The sequence below is a fragment of the Salmo salar genome, chromosome 22 (genome assembly GCF_965601325.2).
Source record: "Salmo salar chromosome 22, fSalSal1, whole genome shotgun sequence".
Taxonomy (NCBI): domain Eukaryota; kingdom Metazoa; phylum Chordata; class Actinopteri; order Salmoniformes; family Salmonidae; genus Salmo; species Salmo salar.
Genome location: NC_138312.1, coordinates 55790397 through 55808544, shown reverse-complemented (window position 1 = coordinate 55808544; position 18148 = coordinate 55790397). Strand labels below are relative to the sequence as shown.

The following is an 18148-nucleotide window of genomic DNA, read 5'->3' as shown; positions in this document are numbered from 1 at the left end:
AAGAGGTGGGGTTTCAGGTGTCTCCGGAAGGTGGTGATTGACTCCGCTGTCCTGGCGTCGTGAGGGAGCTTGTTCCACCATTGGGGTGCCAGAGCAGCGAACAGTTTTGACTGGGCTGAGCGGGAACTGTGCTTCCTCAGAGGTAGGGGGGCCAGCAGGCCAGAGGTGGATGAACGCAGTGCCCTTGTTTGGGTGTAGGGCCTGATCAGAGCCTGAAGGTATGGAGGTGCCGTTCCCTTCACAGCTCCGTAGGCAATCACCATGGTCTTGTAGCAGATGCGAGCTTCAACTGGAAGCCAGTGGAGAGAGCGGAGGAGCGGGGTGACGTGAGAGAACTTGGGAAGGTTTAACACCAGACGGGCTGCGGCGTTCTGGATGAGTTGTAGGGGTTTAATGGCACAGGCAGGGAGCCCAGGCAACAGCGAGTTGCAGTAATCCAGACGGGAGATGACAAGTGCCTGGATTAGGACCTGCGCCGCTTCCTGTGTGAGGCAGGGTCGTACTCTGCGAATGTTGTAGAGCATGAACCTACAGGATCGGGTCACCGCCTTGATATTAGTGGAGAACGACAGGGTGTTGTCCAGGATCACGCCAAGGTTCTTAGCACTCTGGGAGGAGGACACAAGGGAGTTGTCAACCGTGATGGCGAGATCATGGAACGGGCAGTCCTTCCCCGGGAGGAAGAGCAGCTCCGTCTTGCCGAGGTTCAGCTTGAGGTGGTGATCCGTCATCCACACTGATATGTCTGACAGACATGCAGAGATGCGATTCGCCGCCTGGTTATCAGAAGGGGGAAAGGAGAAGATTAATTGTGTGTCGTCTGCATAGCAATGATAGGAGAGACCATGTGAGGATATGACAGAGCCAAGTGACTTGGTGTATAGCGAGAATAGGAGAGGGCCTAGAACAGAGCCCTGGGGGACACCAGTGGTGAGAGCGCATGGTGCGGAGACAGATTCTCGCCACGCCACCTGGTAGGAGCGACCTGTCAGGTAGGACGCAATCCAAGCGTGGGCCGCGCCGGAGATGCCCAACTCGGAGAGGGTGGAGAGGAGGATCTGATGGTTCACAGTATCAAAGGCAGCAGATAGGTCTAGAAGGATGAGAGCAGAGGAGAGAGAGTTAGCTTTAGCAGTGCGGAGAGCCTCCGTGACACAGAGAAGAGCAGTCAGTTGAATGCCCAGTCTTGAAACCTGACTGATTAGGATCAAGAAGGTCATTCTGAGAGAGATAGCAGGAGAGCTGGCCAAGGACGGCACGTTCAAGAGTTTTGGAGAGAAAAGAAAGAAGGGATACTGGTCTGTAGTTGTTGACATCGGAGGGATCGAGTGTAGATTTTTTCAGAAGGGGTGCAACTCTCACTCTCTTGAAGACGGAAGGGACGTAGCCAGCAGTCAAGGATGAGTTGATGAGCGAGGTGAGGAAGGGGAGAAGGTCTCTGGAAATGGTCTGGAGAAGAGAACAGGGTCAAGTGGGCAGGTTGTTGGGCGGCCGGCCGTCACAAGACGCGAGATTTCATCTGGAGAGAGAGGGGAGAAAGAGGTCAAAGCACAGGGTAGGGCAGTGTGAGCAGGACCAGCGGTGTCGTTTGACTTAGCAAACGAGGATCGGATATCGTCAACCTTCTTTTCAAAATGGTTGACGAAGTCATCCGCAGAGAGGGATGATACTTACAACTGTCAGTTCACCCGTTAAATTCTACTGTATGTTATAACCTGCGCTCCTTGAGAAATAGAGAAAAAACCTTAAATGATAATAGCCTATCAATAGCCCCAATTAAATGAGAGATGCGCATGGAAGGCTACTTGCGGAATATGAACTCAACTGTCTCAACATGGCGAGAAAAGGTTGAGGAATTTATTCTGCAATGGTTATGATTTATATACTACCGGTCAAAAGTTTTAGAACACCTACTCATATAAGGGTTTTTCTTTATTTCTACAATTTTCTACATTGTAGAATAGTAGTGAATACATCAAAACTATAAAATAACACATATGGAATCCTGTAGTAACCATTAGACTACTACTATAGTACTACTAGACTACTACTAGAGCACTACTAGACTACTAGACTACTACTAGACTACTACTAGACCACTACTAGACCACTACTAGACTACTACTAGACAACTACTAGACTACTACTAGCCTACTACTAGCCTACTACTAGACTACTACTAGACCACTACTAGACTACTACTAGACTAGTACTAGACTACTACTAGAACACTACTAGACTACTAGACTACTACTATACTACTAGAACACTACTAGACTACTACTAGACTACTACTAGAACACTACTAGACTACTAGATTACTACTACTAGAACACTACTAGACTACTACTAGAACACTACTAGACTACTACTAGAACACTACTAGACTACTAGACTACTACTATACTACTAGACTACTACTATACTACTAGAACACTACTAGACTACTACTAGACAACTACTAGACCACTACTAGACTACTAGACTACTACTAGACCTCTAGACTACTACTGGACTACTAGAACACTACTAGACTACTACTAGACTACTACTACTAGACTACTACTAGACTACTAGAACACTACTAGACCACTACTAGACTACTACTAGACTACTACTGGACTACTACTAGACTACTAGACTACTACTATACTAATAGACTACTACTAGACTACTACTAGACTACTACAAGACTTCTACAAGACTTCTACAAGACTACTACTAGACTACTACTATACTACTACTATACTACTACTAGACTACTACTAGACTACTACTATACTACTAGACCACTACTAGACTACTACTATACTACCAGACTACTACTAGACTACTACTATACTACTACTTTACCACTAGACTACAACTATACTACTACTATACTACTAGACTACTACTAGACTACTATACTACAACTATACTACTGGACTACTACTAGACTACTACTATACTACTACTTTACCACTAGACTACTACTATACTACAAGACTACTACTAGACTACTAATAGACTACTACTAGACGACTATACTACAACTATACTACTACTATACTACTAGACTACTACTAGACTACTATACTACAACTATACTACTGGACTACTACTAGACTACTACTATACTACTAGACTACTACTAGACTACTACTAGACTGCTACTGTACTACTAGACTACTATACTACTAGACTACTACTATACTACTGGACTACTACTATACTACTAGACTACTACTATACTACTAGACTACTGCTATACTACTAGACTACTACTATACTACTATACTACTAGACTACTACTATACTACTAGACTACTGCTATACTACTACTTCTCTCCTCTCCTCCCACTTCTCTGTGTTTCACACTTCTCTCCGCTTCTTCCACTCTGTGTTTCAGTGAAGGTTCAGAAGAGTGACAACCCCCACTCGTGGGACCCCTGTGTGAATTACTGTCCCCCCCAGCAACCCTCCTCTCACTGTAAGACCAACACTAATACCTGGACCACTTCCTCCAACCCCTCCAGCACACAGGAGTACTGCAAATGTAAGTATCGCCTCTGCTTCTGTTTCTACGTCTTTCTGTGTCTGTGCTTTGTGTGCCATACCTTTTCTCTCACACTACCGGAAATGTAGCTATACCTTGTGTCTGTGTCTGGTCTGTGCTGTGACTGTCTTAGTCGTAGTGTCCACCGAGTCAGTTTCTACGTGACTTTAGTCTCTCCCTTACCCTAGTCCCCTAGTGTCCACCCAGAGTCGGTATCTATGATGACTTTAGTCTCTCTATCTCCCTACTGCCCTAGTGTCCATGAGAAGTCACTTTCTACGTGACTTTAGTCTCTCCCTCACTCTACTGACTTAGTGTCCATCTGACTCTTTATCTCCAGCCTTAATATAATATAATATACACTGCTCAAAAAAATAAAGGGAACACTTAAACAACACATCCTAGATCTGAATGAAAGAAATAATCTTATTAAATACTTTTTTCTTTACATAGTTGAATGTGCTGACAACAAAATCACACAAAAATAATCAATGGAAATCCAATTTATCAACTCATGGAGGTCTGGATTTGGAGTCACACTCAAAATTAAAGTGGAAAACCACACTACAGGCTGATCCAACTTTGATGTAATGTCCTTAAAACAAATCAAAATGAGGCTCAGTAGTGTGTGTGGCCTCCACGTGCCTGTATGACCTCCCTACAACGCCTGGGCATGCTCCTGATGAGGTGGCGGATGGTCTCCTGAGGGATTGTCACGTCCTGGCCAGTATAAGGGTTAATTGTTATTGTAGTTTGGTCAGGACGTGGCAGAGGGTATTTGTTTTATGTGGTTCGGGGTGGTGTTTTGGTAAGAGGGCGTTTGATTTACTATTTCCGGGTTTTGGTTTATGATCTATGTTTATGTAATTCTATGTTGAGTCTAGTGTGTCTGTTTCTATGTTTGGGTTCATTGGGGTTGGGACTCTCAATTGAAGGCAGGTGTTGTCTATTGGCCTTTGATTGAGAGTCCCATATATGAGAGTGTGTTTGTGTTTGTCTGTTGTGGGAGATTGTTTTTGCACTGCGTTAGGATAGCCTGCAAAACTGTTGCACTGTCATTGTTTATTATTTTTTGTATAGTGTTCACGTGAGCAATTAATTAAATTCAAAAATGAACACGACATCCGCTGCGTATTGGTCTACATTTTCAGACGACGATTTCGCTATATCGTCAGAAGACGAAGACAGTCGTGACAGAATCTCCCACCAAACCAAGACCAAGCAGCGGAGAGAGGAGCAGCACGCTCAGGATACGGACTATGGGGAGAGATGGACATGGGAGCAGGATATGGCCGGAGAAGGCCCATGGAGTAAGGCTGGTATGGACCGGGAACGTTTCCGAGGGACACGAAGCACGAGAGGCACCCCCAATAATTTTTTTGGGGGGGGCACACGGGTAGTTTGGCTAGGCCTAGGAAGAGCCGGAAGCCAGCTACCCGTGGTTTTATGGAGGAGCGTATGAGGTGGAGAGCGCCATGTATCGCTGAGGAGCGCACTATCTCACCCATACGCACGCACAGTCCGGTGCGCGTTATTCCAGCCCCTCGCAGGTGCCGTGCTAGAGCGGGCATCCAGCCTGGTAGGAGGATGCCTGCGCAGCGCATCTGGTCGTCGGTACGCCTCCGAGGACCAGGCTACCCAACTCCCGCTCTACGCACGGCTACCATCAGGCCCCTGCACAACCCAGTCCGCCCTGTACAAGCACCCCGCTCGTGTAGGGCTACTAGTTCCATCCATCCAGGACGGGTTGTGCAGGAGGTAAGATCAAGACCGCCTGTGCGCCTCCATAGCCCTGGGTTTCCAGCTCCTGTCTCTCGTGCGGACCCGGAAGTGCGTCAACCCAGTCCGACTCGTCCTGTTCCCGCTCTCCGCACTAGCCTGGAGGTGCGTGTTCCCAATCTGGTACGCCCAGTACCAGCACCACGCACCAGGCTTCAAGTGCGTAAACCCAGCCTCGCCAGTCAACAGTCACCAGAGCTGCCCGCCAGTCAACAGCCACCAGAGCTGCCCGCCAGTCAACAGTCACCAGAGCTGCCCGCCAGTCAACAGTCACCAGAGCTGCCCGCCAGTCAACAGTCACCAGAGCTGCCCGCCAGTCAACAGTCACCAGAGCTGCCCGCCAGTCAACAGTCACCAGTGCCGCCCGTCAGTGAGGAATCGCCAGAGCCGCCCGTCAGTGAGGAGTCGCCAGAGCCACCCACTAGTCAGGAGCTGCCAGAGTGGCCAGACTGCCCCGAGCTGCCAGAGTGGCCAGACTGCCCCGAGCTGCCAGAGTGGCCAGACTGCCCCGAGCTGCCAGAGTGGCCAGACTGCCCCGAGCTGCCAGAGTGGCCAGACTGCCCCGAGCTGCCAGAGTGGCCAGACTGCCCCGAGCTGCCAGAGTGGCCAGACTGCCCCGACTGCCCAGACTGCCCCGAGCTGCCAGACTGCCCCGAGCTGCCAGACTGCCCCGACTGCCCCGAGCTGCCAGAGTGGCCCGAGCTGCCAGACTGCCCCGACTGCCCCGAGCTGCCAGACTGCCCCGAGCTGCCAGACTGCCCCGAGCTGCCAGAGTGGCCCGACTGCCCCGAGCTGCCAGAGTGGCCCGACTGCCTGGAACGGCCAGAACCAGAGCCACCTCCAGATATAGGTGGGTTGGGGAGGGGGGGTGTAGCACAGTGCCGTCGTTGACGGCAGCCACCCTCCCTTCTCTCCCTTTAGTAGGGGGGAAATTTTAGTTTTTGTTGTTTGGGGTTATTGTTTTTTTTTTTTTTTTTAAGGTGCTTCCGGGGTTAGCACCTTTAAGGGGGGGGTACTGTCACGTCCTGGCCAGTATAAGGGTTAATTGTTATTGTAGTTTGGTCAGGACGTGGCAGAGGGTATTTGTTTTATGTGGTTCGGGGTGGTGTTTTGGTAAAAGGGCGTTTGATTTAGTATTTCCGGGTTTTGGTTTATGATCTATGTTTATGTAATTCTATGTTGAGTCTAGTGTGTCTGTTTCTATGTTTGGGTTCATTGGGGTTGGGACTCTCAATTGAAGGCAGGTGTTGTCTATTGGCCTTTGATTGATAGTCCCATATATGAGGGTGTGTTTGTGTTTGTCTGTTGTGGGAGATAGTTTTTGCACTGCGTTAGGATAGCCTGCAAAACTGTTGCACTGTCATTGTTTATTATTTTTTGTATAGTGTTCACGTGAGCAATTAATTCAATAAAAAAATGAACACGACATCCGCTGCGTATTGGTCTACATTTTCAGACGACGATTTCGCAATATCGTCAGAAGACGAAGACAGTCGTGACAGGGATCTCCTCCCAGACCTGGACTAAAGCATCCACCAACTCCTGGACAGTCTGTGGTGCAACGTGGCATTGGTGGATGGAGCGAGACATGATGTCCCAGATGTGCTCAATTGGATTCAGGTCTGGGGAACGGGCGGGCCAGTCCATAGCATCAATGCCTTCCTCTTGCAGGAACTGCTGACACACTCCAGCCACATGAGGTCTGGCATTGTCTTGCATTAGGAGGAACCCAGGGCCAACCGCACCAGCATATGGTCTCACAAGGAGTCTGAGGATCTCATCTCGGTACCTAATGGCAGTCAGGCTACCTCTGGCGAGCACATGGAAGGCTGTGCGGCCCCCCAAAGAAATGCCACCCCACACCATGACTGACCCACCGCCAAACCGGTCATGCTGGAGGATGTTGCAGGCAGCAGAACGTTCTCCACGGCGTCTCCAGACTCTGTCACGTCTGTCACGTGCTCAGTGTGAACCTGCTTTCATCTGTGAAGAGCACAGGGCGCCAGTGGCGAATTTGCCAATCTTGGTGTTCTCTGGCAAATGCCAAACGTCCTGCACGGTGTTGGGCTGTAAGCACAACCCCCACCTGTGGACGTCGGGCCCTCATACCACCCTCATGGAGTCTGTTTCTGACCGTTTGAGCAGACACATGCACATTTGTGGCCTGCTGGAGGTCATTTTGCAGGGCTCTGGCAGTGGTCCTCCTGCTCCTCCTTGCACAAAGGCGGAGGTAGCGGTCCTGCTGCTGGGTTGTTGCCCTCCTACGGCCTCCTCCACGTCTCCTGATGTACTGGCCTGTCTCCTGGTAGCGCCTCCATGCTCTGAACACTACGCTGACAGACACAGCAAACCTTCTTGCCACAGCTCGCATTGATGTGCCATCCTGGATGAGCTGCACTACCTGAGCCACTTGTGTGGGTTGTAGACTCCGTCTCATGCAACCACTAGATTGAAAGCACCGCCAGCATTCAAAAGTGACCAAAACATCAGCCAGGAAGCATAGGAACTGAGAAGTGGTCTGTGGTCTCCACCTGCAGAACCACTCCTTTATTGGGGGTGTCTTGCTTATTGCCTTTAATTTCCACCTGTTGTCTATTCCATTTACACAGCAGCATGTGAAATTTATTGTCAATCAGTTATGCTTCCTAAGTGGACAGTTTGATTTCACAGAAGTGTGATTGACTTGGAGTTACATTGTGTTGTTTAAATGTTCCCTTAATTTGTTTGAGCAGTATATATTAATTCTGAGTATATACAGTATGCCAATTAGCAGACACTATTTTAAATGACTTCTCTCCTTCTCTCTGCAGCTTTAGTGTAATGGCTGTCGTAGTAATGAAAACAAGGTGCAGCGGAGGATGTGTGTTCATCTTGAAATGTAATTGAAAAAGAGAACACTACAAAAATAAACAAGATGACAGCAAAACAGTCCTGTCAGGAAATACTCTAAACAGAAAACAATCAACCACAAACCCCAAAGGAAGAACGAGCGGCCTATGTATGACTCCCAATCAGCAACAACGAACTACAGCTGTTCCTGATTGGGAGCCACACACGGCCAACCAAAGAAACAAACCAACATAGAAAAATAAACACAGAACGCCCACCCATGTAACACCCTGGCCTAACCAAAATAGATAACAAAAAAAACCTCTCTATGGCCAGGGTGTTACACTTAGTGACTCTTCTTTCCCTCATCTCTCTCTCACTCTGTTTTTCTCAATTCAATTCAACTTCAAAGCTTACTTTGGATATTTACAATATGAAAATAATAAGAATCAAAACTGTCAACGGGACAACAGTAACAACAATAACCAAGGGTCAAAATAACCATACATTGAACAATAACAATAAGCATACAGTAGAGGACATGTGCAGGTTGATTGGTCTGTCAGACACTGTCCCTCAACTTATGGCAGGCAGCAATGTAGTGCACTGCCAACCCACAGCTCTCTGCTTCCTCCCCCAACAGGACGGGTAGCCTATTCTCATGAGAGAGGTCTTTGAAACCTTCAATAAGGGTTTCAAATTTGGGGAAATTACATTCTCTAATTGTTTTATATTTTGACATTTTGTCAGGAAATGCAGCTCCGTCTCTGTTTCTCTCTCTCTCTCTGTCTACCTTTCACTCTCTCTGTCTACCTTTCACTCTCTCTCTCTCTCTCTCTCTCTCTCTCTCTCTCTCTCTCTCTCTCTCTCTCTCTCTCTCTCCAGCCCTAGTGTCGACCAACTTCTCCCCTGGTTCCACCACCACCACCACATCAGGTCCTGGGTCGACCAGCCAGATCTCCAGTACCCTGCCCCGTACAGCTGTCCCCATGAGTCCACGCAACTCCATGATGAAGAGACGGCAGAGGAAAAAAGAGCATAAGAGCTCATGTTCGTACTGTATGGTCTTCAAGTCCCTCCCCAATTAAAATGCCCTATCCACTAGAGACAGTACTATGGTACAGGTGTAGGATCTTCATTTGATCAACTTTTTGTAGGTAAACTTTAAAACTTGTAATGTATTTGAGGTTTAAAAAGGCTTCTGAAGTTTGTATTTTCACTTTTAAAAGTTAATATTAACTCATATCCAAATACTGAGGTTGACTCATCATATACTAGTATTTGTGGCCAAAGCATAAATGGGACAAAAATGAAACTTCAAAAACCCCACTATTTCACTTACATTGTAAGTAATTATAGATTAATATTTCATAGATATCTGGAAAACACTGGGCAGATTTTAAGAAAAATGTATCAAACCTTGCAGGATTATTTTCCTGCTGTAGCAAACTGGCTCAAGTTAAGATCCTACATCTGTAGTTTGGTGCATGGTTATCATACTGCTCTGTGTGCTGTTATTTCCTCCATTTTCATTTAGTTTATGTAATCATGCTGGTTCTGTTTTCCATATTTTAATTCTATGCGGGTGTTATGTTTGTCTTTGCTCTGGTGATTCTATTTAATCCATATTTGATTTACTCTTGATATGCCCAACCCTCATCCTGGGAGCTACCCTCTCACAGGAGTTTCTGCAAATGTTCTGCTAGTGATCTTACCAGGACCATGATTAGCTGAATCAGGTGTTTTACTGCAGGGTTGAAACAATACCCTGCACACCTAGTGGCTTTCCAGGAGTAGAGATGGTCACTCCTGATAGGGTAGATAGTAGTGTCGTCTCTCGTCTCTCTGTCTCTCTGTCTCTCTGTCTCTCTGCCAATTCAATTTGCTTTATTGGCATGACGTAACAATGTACATATTGCCAAAGCTTACTTTGGATATTTACAATTTTACAATATGAAAATAATAAGAATCAAAATTGTCAACGGGACAACAGTAACAACAATTACCAAGGGTCAAAATAACCATACATTGAACAATAACAATAATCATACAGTAGAGGACATGTGCAGGTTGGTTGGTCTGTCAGACACTGTCCCTCATCTTATGGCAGGCAGCAATGTAGTGTGCTGCCAACCCACAGCTCTCTGCTTCCTCCCCCAACAGGACGGGTAGCCTATCTTCATCAGAGAGGTCTTTGAAACCTTCAATAAGGGTTTCAAATTTGTGGAAATTACACTCTCTAATTGTTTTTGACATTTTGTCAGGAAATGCAGCTCTGTCTCAGGTTCTGCTGTGGTGCAGTGGTTGCACAGCCTTTCCTCTACAGGGAGCCAGGTTTTCCTGTGTCTACCATTCTCAATGGCAAGGCTGTGCTCACTGAGCCTGTACTTTGTCAAGGTTTTTCTAAGGTTTTGATCTGTAACCATGGTAAAATAGTTTGCCACGGTGTACTGTCGATTTAGGGCCAGATAGCACTGCATTTTGCTTTGTGTTTGTGCTTGTGTTTCCCAATAAGTAATGTAGTTTTGTTTTGACTGTGCTGTAATTTGGTTTATTCTGATTGATTGGATGTTCTGGTCCTGAGGCTTCAGTGTGTTAGAAGAACAGGTTTGTGAACTCAGCCCCAGGACCAGCTGGATGAGGGGACTCTTTTCTTTGCTCAGCTCTTGGCATTGCAGGGTTAAGTAATGATATGAGAGTGGGTCATTGTATTTTAGATGTTTACAAAACTGAATTGCTCTTTTTTGAGTTTTTATTATTAGCAGATATTGGCCTAATTCTGCCCTGCATGCATTGTTTGTAGTTTTCCTCTGGACGTGTAGGAGAATCTTACAGAACTCTGCATGCAGGGTTTCAATGGGGTGTTTGTCGCATTTGATGAAATCTTGTTTTGCAAGTGGACCCCACACCTCGCTGCCATAAAGTGCAATTGGTTCAATGACACATTCAATTAGTTTTAGCCAACTTTTAAGAGGTATTTAAATGTGATATTTTTTTTTTATGGTATAGAATGACATCTCTCTCTTTCTTTTTCTCTCTTTTTTTCTCTCTCTCTTTTTCTCTCTCTCTTTTTTTCTCTCTCTCTTTCTCTCTCACTCTCTTTCTCCAGCTGTGTCACTGGCATCCAGTACAGTGGGTCCTGGTGGTCAGATCGTCCACACAGAGAGCAGTGAGATCACCCTGAGAGGAGACCCTCTAAACGGCTTTGGGGTCCAGCTACAGGGAGGCATCTTCGCTACAGAGACCCTCTCTGCTCCCCCGCTCATACGTTTCATAGAGCCGGACAGCTCGGCCGAGAGGTACGCACGCACACTCCTGAAAACTGAAGCTTGTGGTTGTGATGTGGAGAGAGTGATCTAGAGATGGATCAGACAGGCTCCAGACAGGGTCGCAGTAACACAGAGACAATGCTACTTCAGACAGTGTCGCAGTAACACAGAGACAATGTTACTTCAGACGTGTCGCAGTAACACAGAGACAATGCTACTTCAGACAGTGTCGCAGTAACACAGAGACAATGCTACTTCAGACAGTGTCACAGTAACACAGAGACAATGCTACTTCAGACAGTGTCGCAGAAACACAGAGACAATGTTACTTCAGACAGTGTCGCAGTAACACAGAGACAATGCTACTTCAGACAGTGTCACAGTAACACAGAGACAATGCTACTTCAGACAGTGTCGCAGTAACACAGAGACAATGCTACTTCAGACAGTGTCGCAGTAACACAGAGACAATGCTACTTCAGACAGTGTCACAGTAACACAGAGACAATGCTACTTCAGACAGTGTCGCAGTAACACAGAGACAATGCTACTTCAGACAGTGTCGCAGTAACACAGAGACAATGCTACTTCAGACAGTGATGCTTGTCGTCATGACTCAGGCCAACAGACAGACTGGAGTAATATAGTAAGTGTGTGATGGCCTTTCGGCCAGGCTGTTATTTGTAAATTATAGACTGGGTGGTCGAGCCCTGACTGCTGATTGGCTGAAAGCCATGTATACCACGGGTATGACAAAGCATTTATTTTCACTCTTCTAACTACATTGGGAACCAGGTTCTAATAGCAATAAGGCACCTTGGGGGTTTGTGGTATATTGGCAATATACCACGGCTAAGGGCTGTGTCCAGGCACTCCATGTGCCCAAGAACAGCCCTAAGCCATGGTATATTGGCCATATACCACACCCCCTCGGGCCTTATTGCTTAATTAGAACAGGTTCTAGATTCACTTGTCTGGTGAAGGAATGGGTAGGTGAATAAGTGATAAATTACTTAAAATCCAATCACCCCTTGGTGTTTTCTACTACCACCCCCACTACTAATACTACTAATACTATGTTACAGATGTAGAATCTTAATTTGATCACCCTGTTGTAGTGTATTTGAGGTTTAAGAAGTTTTCCCTTTCAAAAAATGACCATTAATTATAATCCACATAATAATTCACATTTCCTATTGCTGCAGGATTACTTTCCTGCTGTAGAAAAATGGCTCAAATTAAGGTCCTACATCTGTAGTGAATTAAAGTACACTGTTTGGAGCTGGTGGGAGGAGCTATAGGAGGATGGGCTCATTGTAATGTACGGAATAGAATGAATGGAAACCACCTTTTTGACTCCGTTCCATTTAATCCATTCCGTACATTACAACGAGCCCATCCTCCTATAGCTCCTCCCACCAGCCTCCACTGATTCAGACCCATCTGTGTAGGGTTTTACTGATGTTATATTAAGACTTTATAAGTTGTTGTTGGTTTTAAAGTGGGACCCAACATGGCTTTCATGTTGGCTACAGAGATTCAGAACCTTTGTGTCTCTACTGTCTGCAGCAGGGAAACAAAACAATTTTATATCATGAAGAATTTCCAGTTTTTTTTTTTTTTTACTAATTTTGAATTCTGCCATGTCTCCAGGGTAATCCTACTTCACTACGGGATAATTGGACTATTCTTGACTAAAGAGTGAGAAAGAGAGAGAGTGAGAAAGAGAGAGAGAGAGAGAGAGAGAGATACTGTAATATATATAGAGAGAGAGAAAGTTCCCTTTTGTGTTTTTGCTTTGATCTGAGCACAGGGAATTGTGTTGACGTCTGTTTGTTTACCCATAATCCTCCTTGTCACCAGCGCTGTTTCACAACGACAGAGAGGCCTCCGCTGGTAGAAACTCGTCTTTTTTGCTGGCCTCACTCCATCTGGAGAAGTACTTCTTATGTCTCAGGAACCACATTAATAACATTGAGAAATCTTCTGAGATTGACAGACAGTATAACTGCAAGAAAGTTGATCTGGAACGCAACCATTGGCACACAAGACGGGGGTAAATAGATAGATCCTCCTTCTAGACGACAGATAAAGTTTTCAACTGTCGCACGAACGCACACACACACACACACACACACACACACACACACACACACACACACACACACACACACACACACACACACACACACACACACACACACACACACACACACACACACACACACACACACACCGCAACCTGGGGAGTCTCTCTCCACATTCATGTATCTCCTTTCCCCTGTCTTTCTCTCTCTCTCCTTATTTCTCCTTCTCTCTCTTTCTCCTTCTCTATCTCTTCTCGATGATTCTGGGTTACTTGAAATGGACGAGTTGTATTGAAAACAACACTTTAAAGATGTCTGCTGGCCTATCAGGAAGGTTTGAAATTAAAGAGACGGTGTGTTTCTTTCAACTTAAAAGGAAAGCATCTTGGCTGTTATCAAAACTGGATGAGCGTTAATATTACTTGGGTATCTGGGTCAAGACTCAGTGGGGCTCAGACTGGAGAATTCTCTCTCATTGCTTATCAGTTAGAAGATTTAAAGATTGGGGTTCGGGGGGTTCGGGGGGTGGGTGGAGTGGAGAACTTCAAACATATTTTGTGTAGAAACATGTCTACATTTTGTTGTCTTGACAGTAAATGAGAGAACTCATTAGCATGTCTGTCTCTCTCTCTCTCTCTCTCTCTCTCTGTCTAACTATGTCCTCAACTCATTAGAGTGTATTAGATGAGGTAACTCAACTCATTAGAGTGTATTAGATGAGGTAACTAAACTCATTAAAGTGTATTAGATGAGGTAACTAAACTAATTAGAGTGTATTAGATGAGGTAACTAAACTCATTAGACTGTATTAGATGAGTTTACCCAACTCATTAAAGTGTATTAGATTAGTTACCTCATTAGAGTGTATTAGATTAGTTGCCTCATTACAGTGTATTAGATGAGTTAACTCAACTCATTAGAGTGTATTAGATGAGTTAACTGAACTCATTAGAGTGTATTAGATGAATTACCTCATTACAGTGTATTAGATGAGTTAACTCTACCCTTTTTTTCTTGTTTCTGCAAAACCTCCAGCATAGCTGACACTTTAAAATGATTTCCAGAGGAGGGGATATAAACCCATCTCCTCCCAGACACCCTGTGTTTTGCCTAGGCCTGTTGTGCAGTTGGTAAAAGCATTCTGTTAATGTACAGATGTATGGTCATTAATTTGAGCCAGTTTCTTACAGCAGGAAAATAATCCTGCAGCAAAAGCAAATGTGAATTATCATGTAAATCATAATGAATGGACATTTTTGTTGGGGTTGAAAATCAAATCTGAAAATTCAAAGTGGAAATGACTTCCTTTAAAAGCCTTTTTAAACCTCAAATGCACTACAATTCAGGAAAGTTCTCCTGCAACAGAGTGATCAAATTAAGATCCTACACTTTTGGGGGGAATTCATAGCAGATTTTGAAAAGGTGTTTGATAAAGTATGATTATAATTTATATATAAGTGCCTGGATGACTTTAATTTTGGCGAATCTCTTATACAATGTGTTAAAGTTATGTACAGCAACCCCAGATGTAAAATAGTAAATAATGGTTACTTCTCAGAAAGTATTGAGCTTTTAAGAGGAGTAAATCAAGGCTGTCCATTGTCTCCATATCTATTTATTATGGCCATTGAAATGCTTGCTATAAAAATTTGATCCAACAAGAACATCAAGGCGTTAGAAATCCAGGGAATAAAAACAAAAGTGTCAATGTATGCCGATGACTCAAGTTTTTTCTTAAATCCGCAATCTGGATCCCTGCACAGTCTCATTGAAGATCTTGATCACTTTTCTAGCCTCTCTGGACTAAAACCTAATTATGATAAGTGTACCATATTCCTTATTGGATCGTTAAAAAATAGTGTTTACAATATCTTGGGCAGATGGTGAAGTAGACATACTTGGTATTCACATCTCAAAAAATATAAATGAACTTACCACAATTATTTTCAATAGAAAGTTAGCAAAAATAGATAAGATTCTGTAACCATGGAGAGGTAAATACTAGACTATTTATGGAAAAACGCTTTGGTCTTATCACAGTTTACTTACTTACTAATGTCACTGCCTACTCCAGATCAAATCAAATTTATTTTTATATAGCCCTTCGTACATCAGCTGATATCTCAAAGTGCTGTACAGAAACCCAGCCTAAAACCCCAAACAGCAAGCAAAGCATGTGAAAGAAGCACGGTGGCTAGGAAAAACTCCCTAGGAAAAACTCCCTAGAAAGGCCAAAAACCTAGGAAGAAACCTAGAGAGGAACCAGGCTATGAGGGGTGGCCAGTCCTCTTCTGGCTGTGCAGGGTGGATATTATAACAGAACATGGTCAAGATGTTAAAATGTAAAAATGTTCATAAATGACCAGCATGGTCAAATAATAATAATCATAGTAGTTGTCGAGGGTGCAACAAGCACGTCCGGTGAACAGGTCAGGGTTCCATAGCCGCAGGCAGAACAGTTGAAACTGGAGCAGCAGCACGGCCAGGTGGACTGGGGACAGCAAGGAGTCATCATACCAGGTAGTCCTGAGGCATGGTCCTAGGGCTCAGGTCCTCCGAGAGAAAGACAGAAAGAGAGAAAGAGAGAATTAGAGAGAGCATATTTAAATTCACACAGGACACCGGATAAGACAAAATAAATACTCCAGATGTAACAGACTGACCCTAGCCCCCCGACACATAAACTACTGCAGCATAAATACTGGAGGCTGAGACAGGAGGGATCAGAAGACACTGTGGCCCCATCCGATGATACCCCCGGACAGGGCCAAACAGGCAGGATATAACCCCACCCACTTTGCCAAAGCACAGCCCCCACACCACTAGAGGGATGTCTCCAACCACCAACTTACCGTCCTAAGACAAGGCCGAGTATAGCCCACAACGATCTCCGCCATGGCACAACCCAAGGGGGGGGGGGGGGGGGGCGCCAACCCAGACAGGAAGACCACGTCAGTGACTCAACCCACTCAAGTGACGCACCCCTCCCATGGACGGCATGGAAGAACACCAGTAAGCCAGTGACTCAGCCCCTGTAAAAGGGTTAGAGGCAGAGAATCCCAGATGACTTGTTTTTTAAATCATATGAGCAGAAAATATTTCATGTTATTTGGAATGCTAAGCCAGACAAAATTAAACGTGCCTATTTATATAATAAATATGAGTTTAGGGGGCTAAAATTATTAAACCTCTCACTAAAAGCTTCACTCATACATAAGTTATACTTAAAACCAAAATGGTTCTCCAGTAGATTATTAAGAAAGGCTCATCCTTTGTTCAAAAATTGCCTTTTTGCCTTTATACTGTACAGATCACAACTTCTCATTTCCGACTAATTGAAAATGAAATGTTGGTTAAAGTATTGCCCTTTCTTAAACAAGCCATACAAAGCTGGTTACAATTTCAGTTTTATCCTCCAGAAAAGATAGAACAAATATTACAACAAATGTTATGGTTAAACTCAAATATACTGATTAATAAAAAATAAAAAACATTCTTTACGGAATTTTTTTTTTAAATATGGTATTATATGAATTAATGATATTATGAATAGAAATGGAGGCGTTATGTCACATATGCAGCTATCGAAAATATATGGGAATATCTGCTCAATCCAAACTTACAGCCAACTGATTGCAGCACTACCACAAAAATGGAGGAGGAAAGTAGAAAAGGGAGAAGGTTGGGAACTTGTTTGCCTGCCATATATAGATATACATTCCCTGAAAGGAACTGGCATAAATAGAAAAATAAATGGACAAAAATGTTGACAGCTGCGCCATAGGTGTTGCAAAATAAAATGGGAGGAGATTTTTGATGTATCAATTCCATGGCATATGGTTTATGAACTGGTACAAAAAACTACACTTCATCCCACACTTAGAGTTTTTCAATTTAAATTATTATATAAAATTCTTGCCACCAACAGAATGCTATATATATGGGGCATACAACAATCTCAGCTCTGTAGATTTTGTTGTGAAGAGACAGAATCAATAGATCATTTATTCTGGTATTGCCCCTATGTAGCTTGTTTCTGGTCACAGGTTCAGGAATGGTTAAAAAATCACAACATGCACTTAAAATAAACCTTACAAATAGCAGTGTTGGGCGATTTAGAAAGCCACAGTCAGTCAATAAATAACATAATAATACTCATAGGAAAGGTTTTCATCTTTAGCTATCAATCTGTGGATAATATACGATTAGAAAGGTCCAAAATGTATGTAAAACATCACAGCACAATGGAAAAATATATGGCACACGGAAACCAAATGAGGATTTTCTATGGTGATAGGTGGGATGGACTGAGAGAGGCTGAGGGGCGGGATTAAAGAGTTTATGTTCAGTCATGTATAATTGTTATGTGACTGCTTTATATAAAAGTACCATGTATATATATATATAGCAAAAAAGCTGTAAAAAAAACGAAGATATTTGTCCTCCGAAAAGGGGGGGTGGTGGAAGGGTTAATAATTTAAAAAATACAATAATTAAAAAAAATATCCTACACTTTTAGAAAAAATGGTTCTATCTAGAACCTTTTAGGGGTTCTCCTATGGGGACAGCCGAAGAACCCTTTTGGAACCCTTTTTTCTAAGAGTGTACATATGTAGGACATATTCGCTAAACAGCCTGTTGTTCCA

At 44.1% G+C, this 18148-nt stretch overlaps 1 protein-coding gene across 1 annotated transcript in view; it reads left to right on the top strand.

Moving 5' to 3' along the window:
• Window positions 1-18148, top strand: part of grip2b (glutamate receptor interacting protein 2b) — a 202976-nt gene that overhangs the window by 100989 nt on the left and 83839 nt on the right. Inside the window, 3 exon segments of the mRNA XM_082967512.1 lie at window positions 3392-3538; window positions 9032-9196; window positions 11256-11445. Coding sequence (XP_082823638.1) covers window positions 3392-3538; window positions 9032-9196; window positions 11256-11445 — 502 coding nt within the window.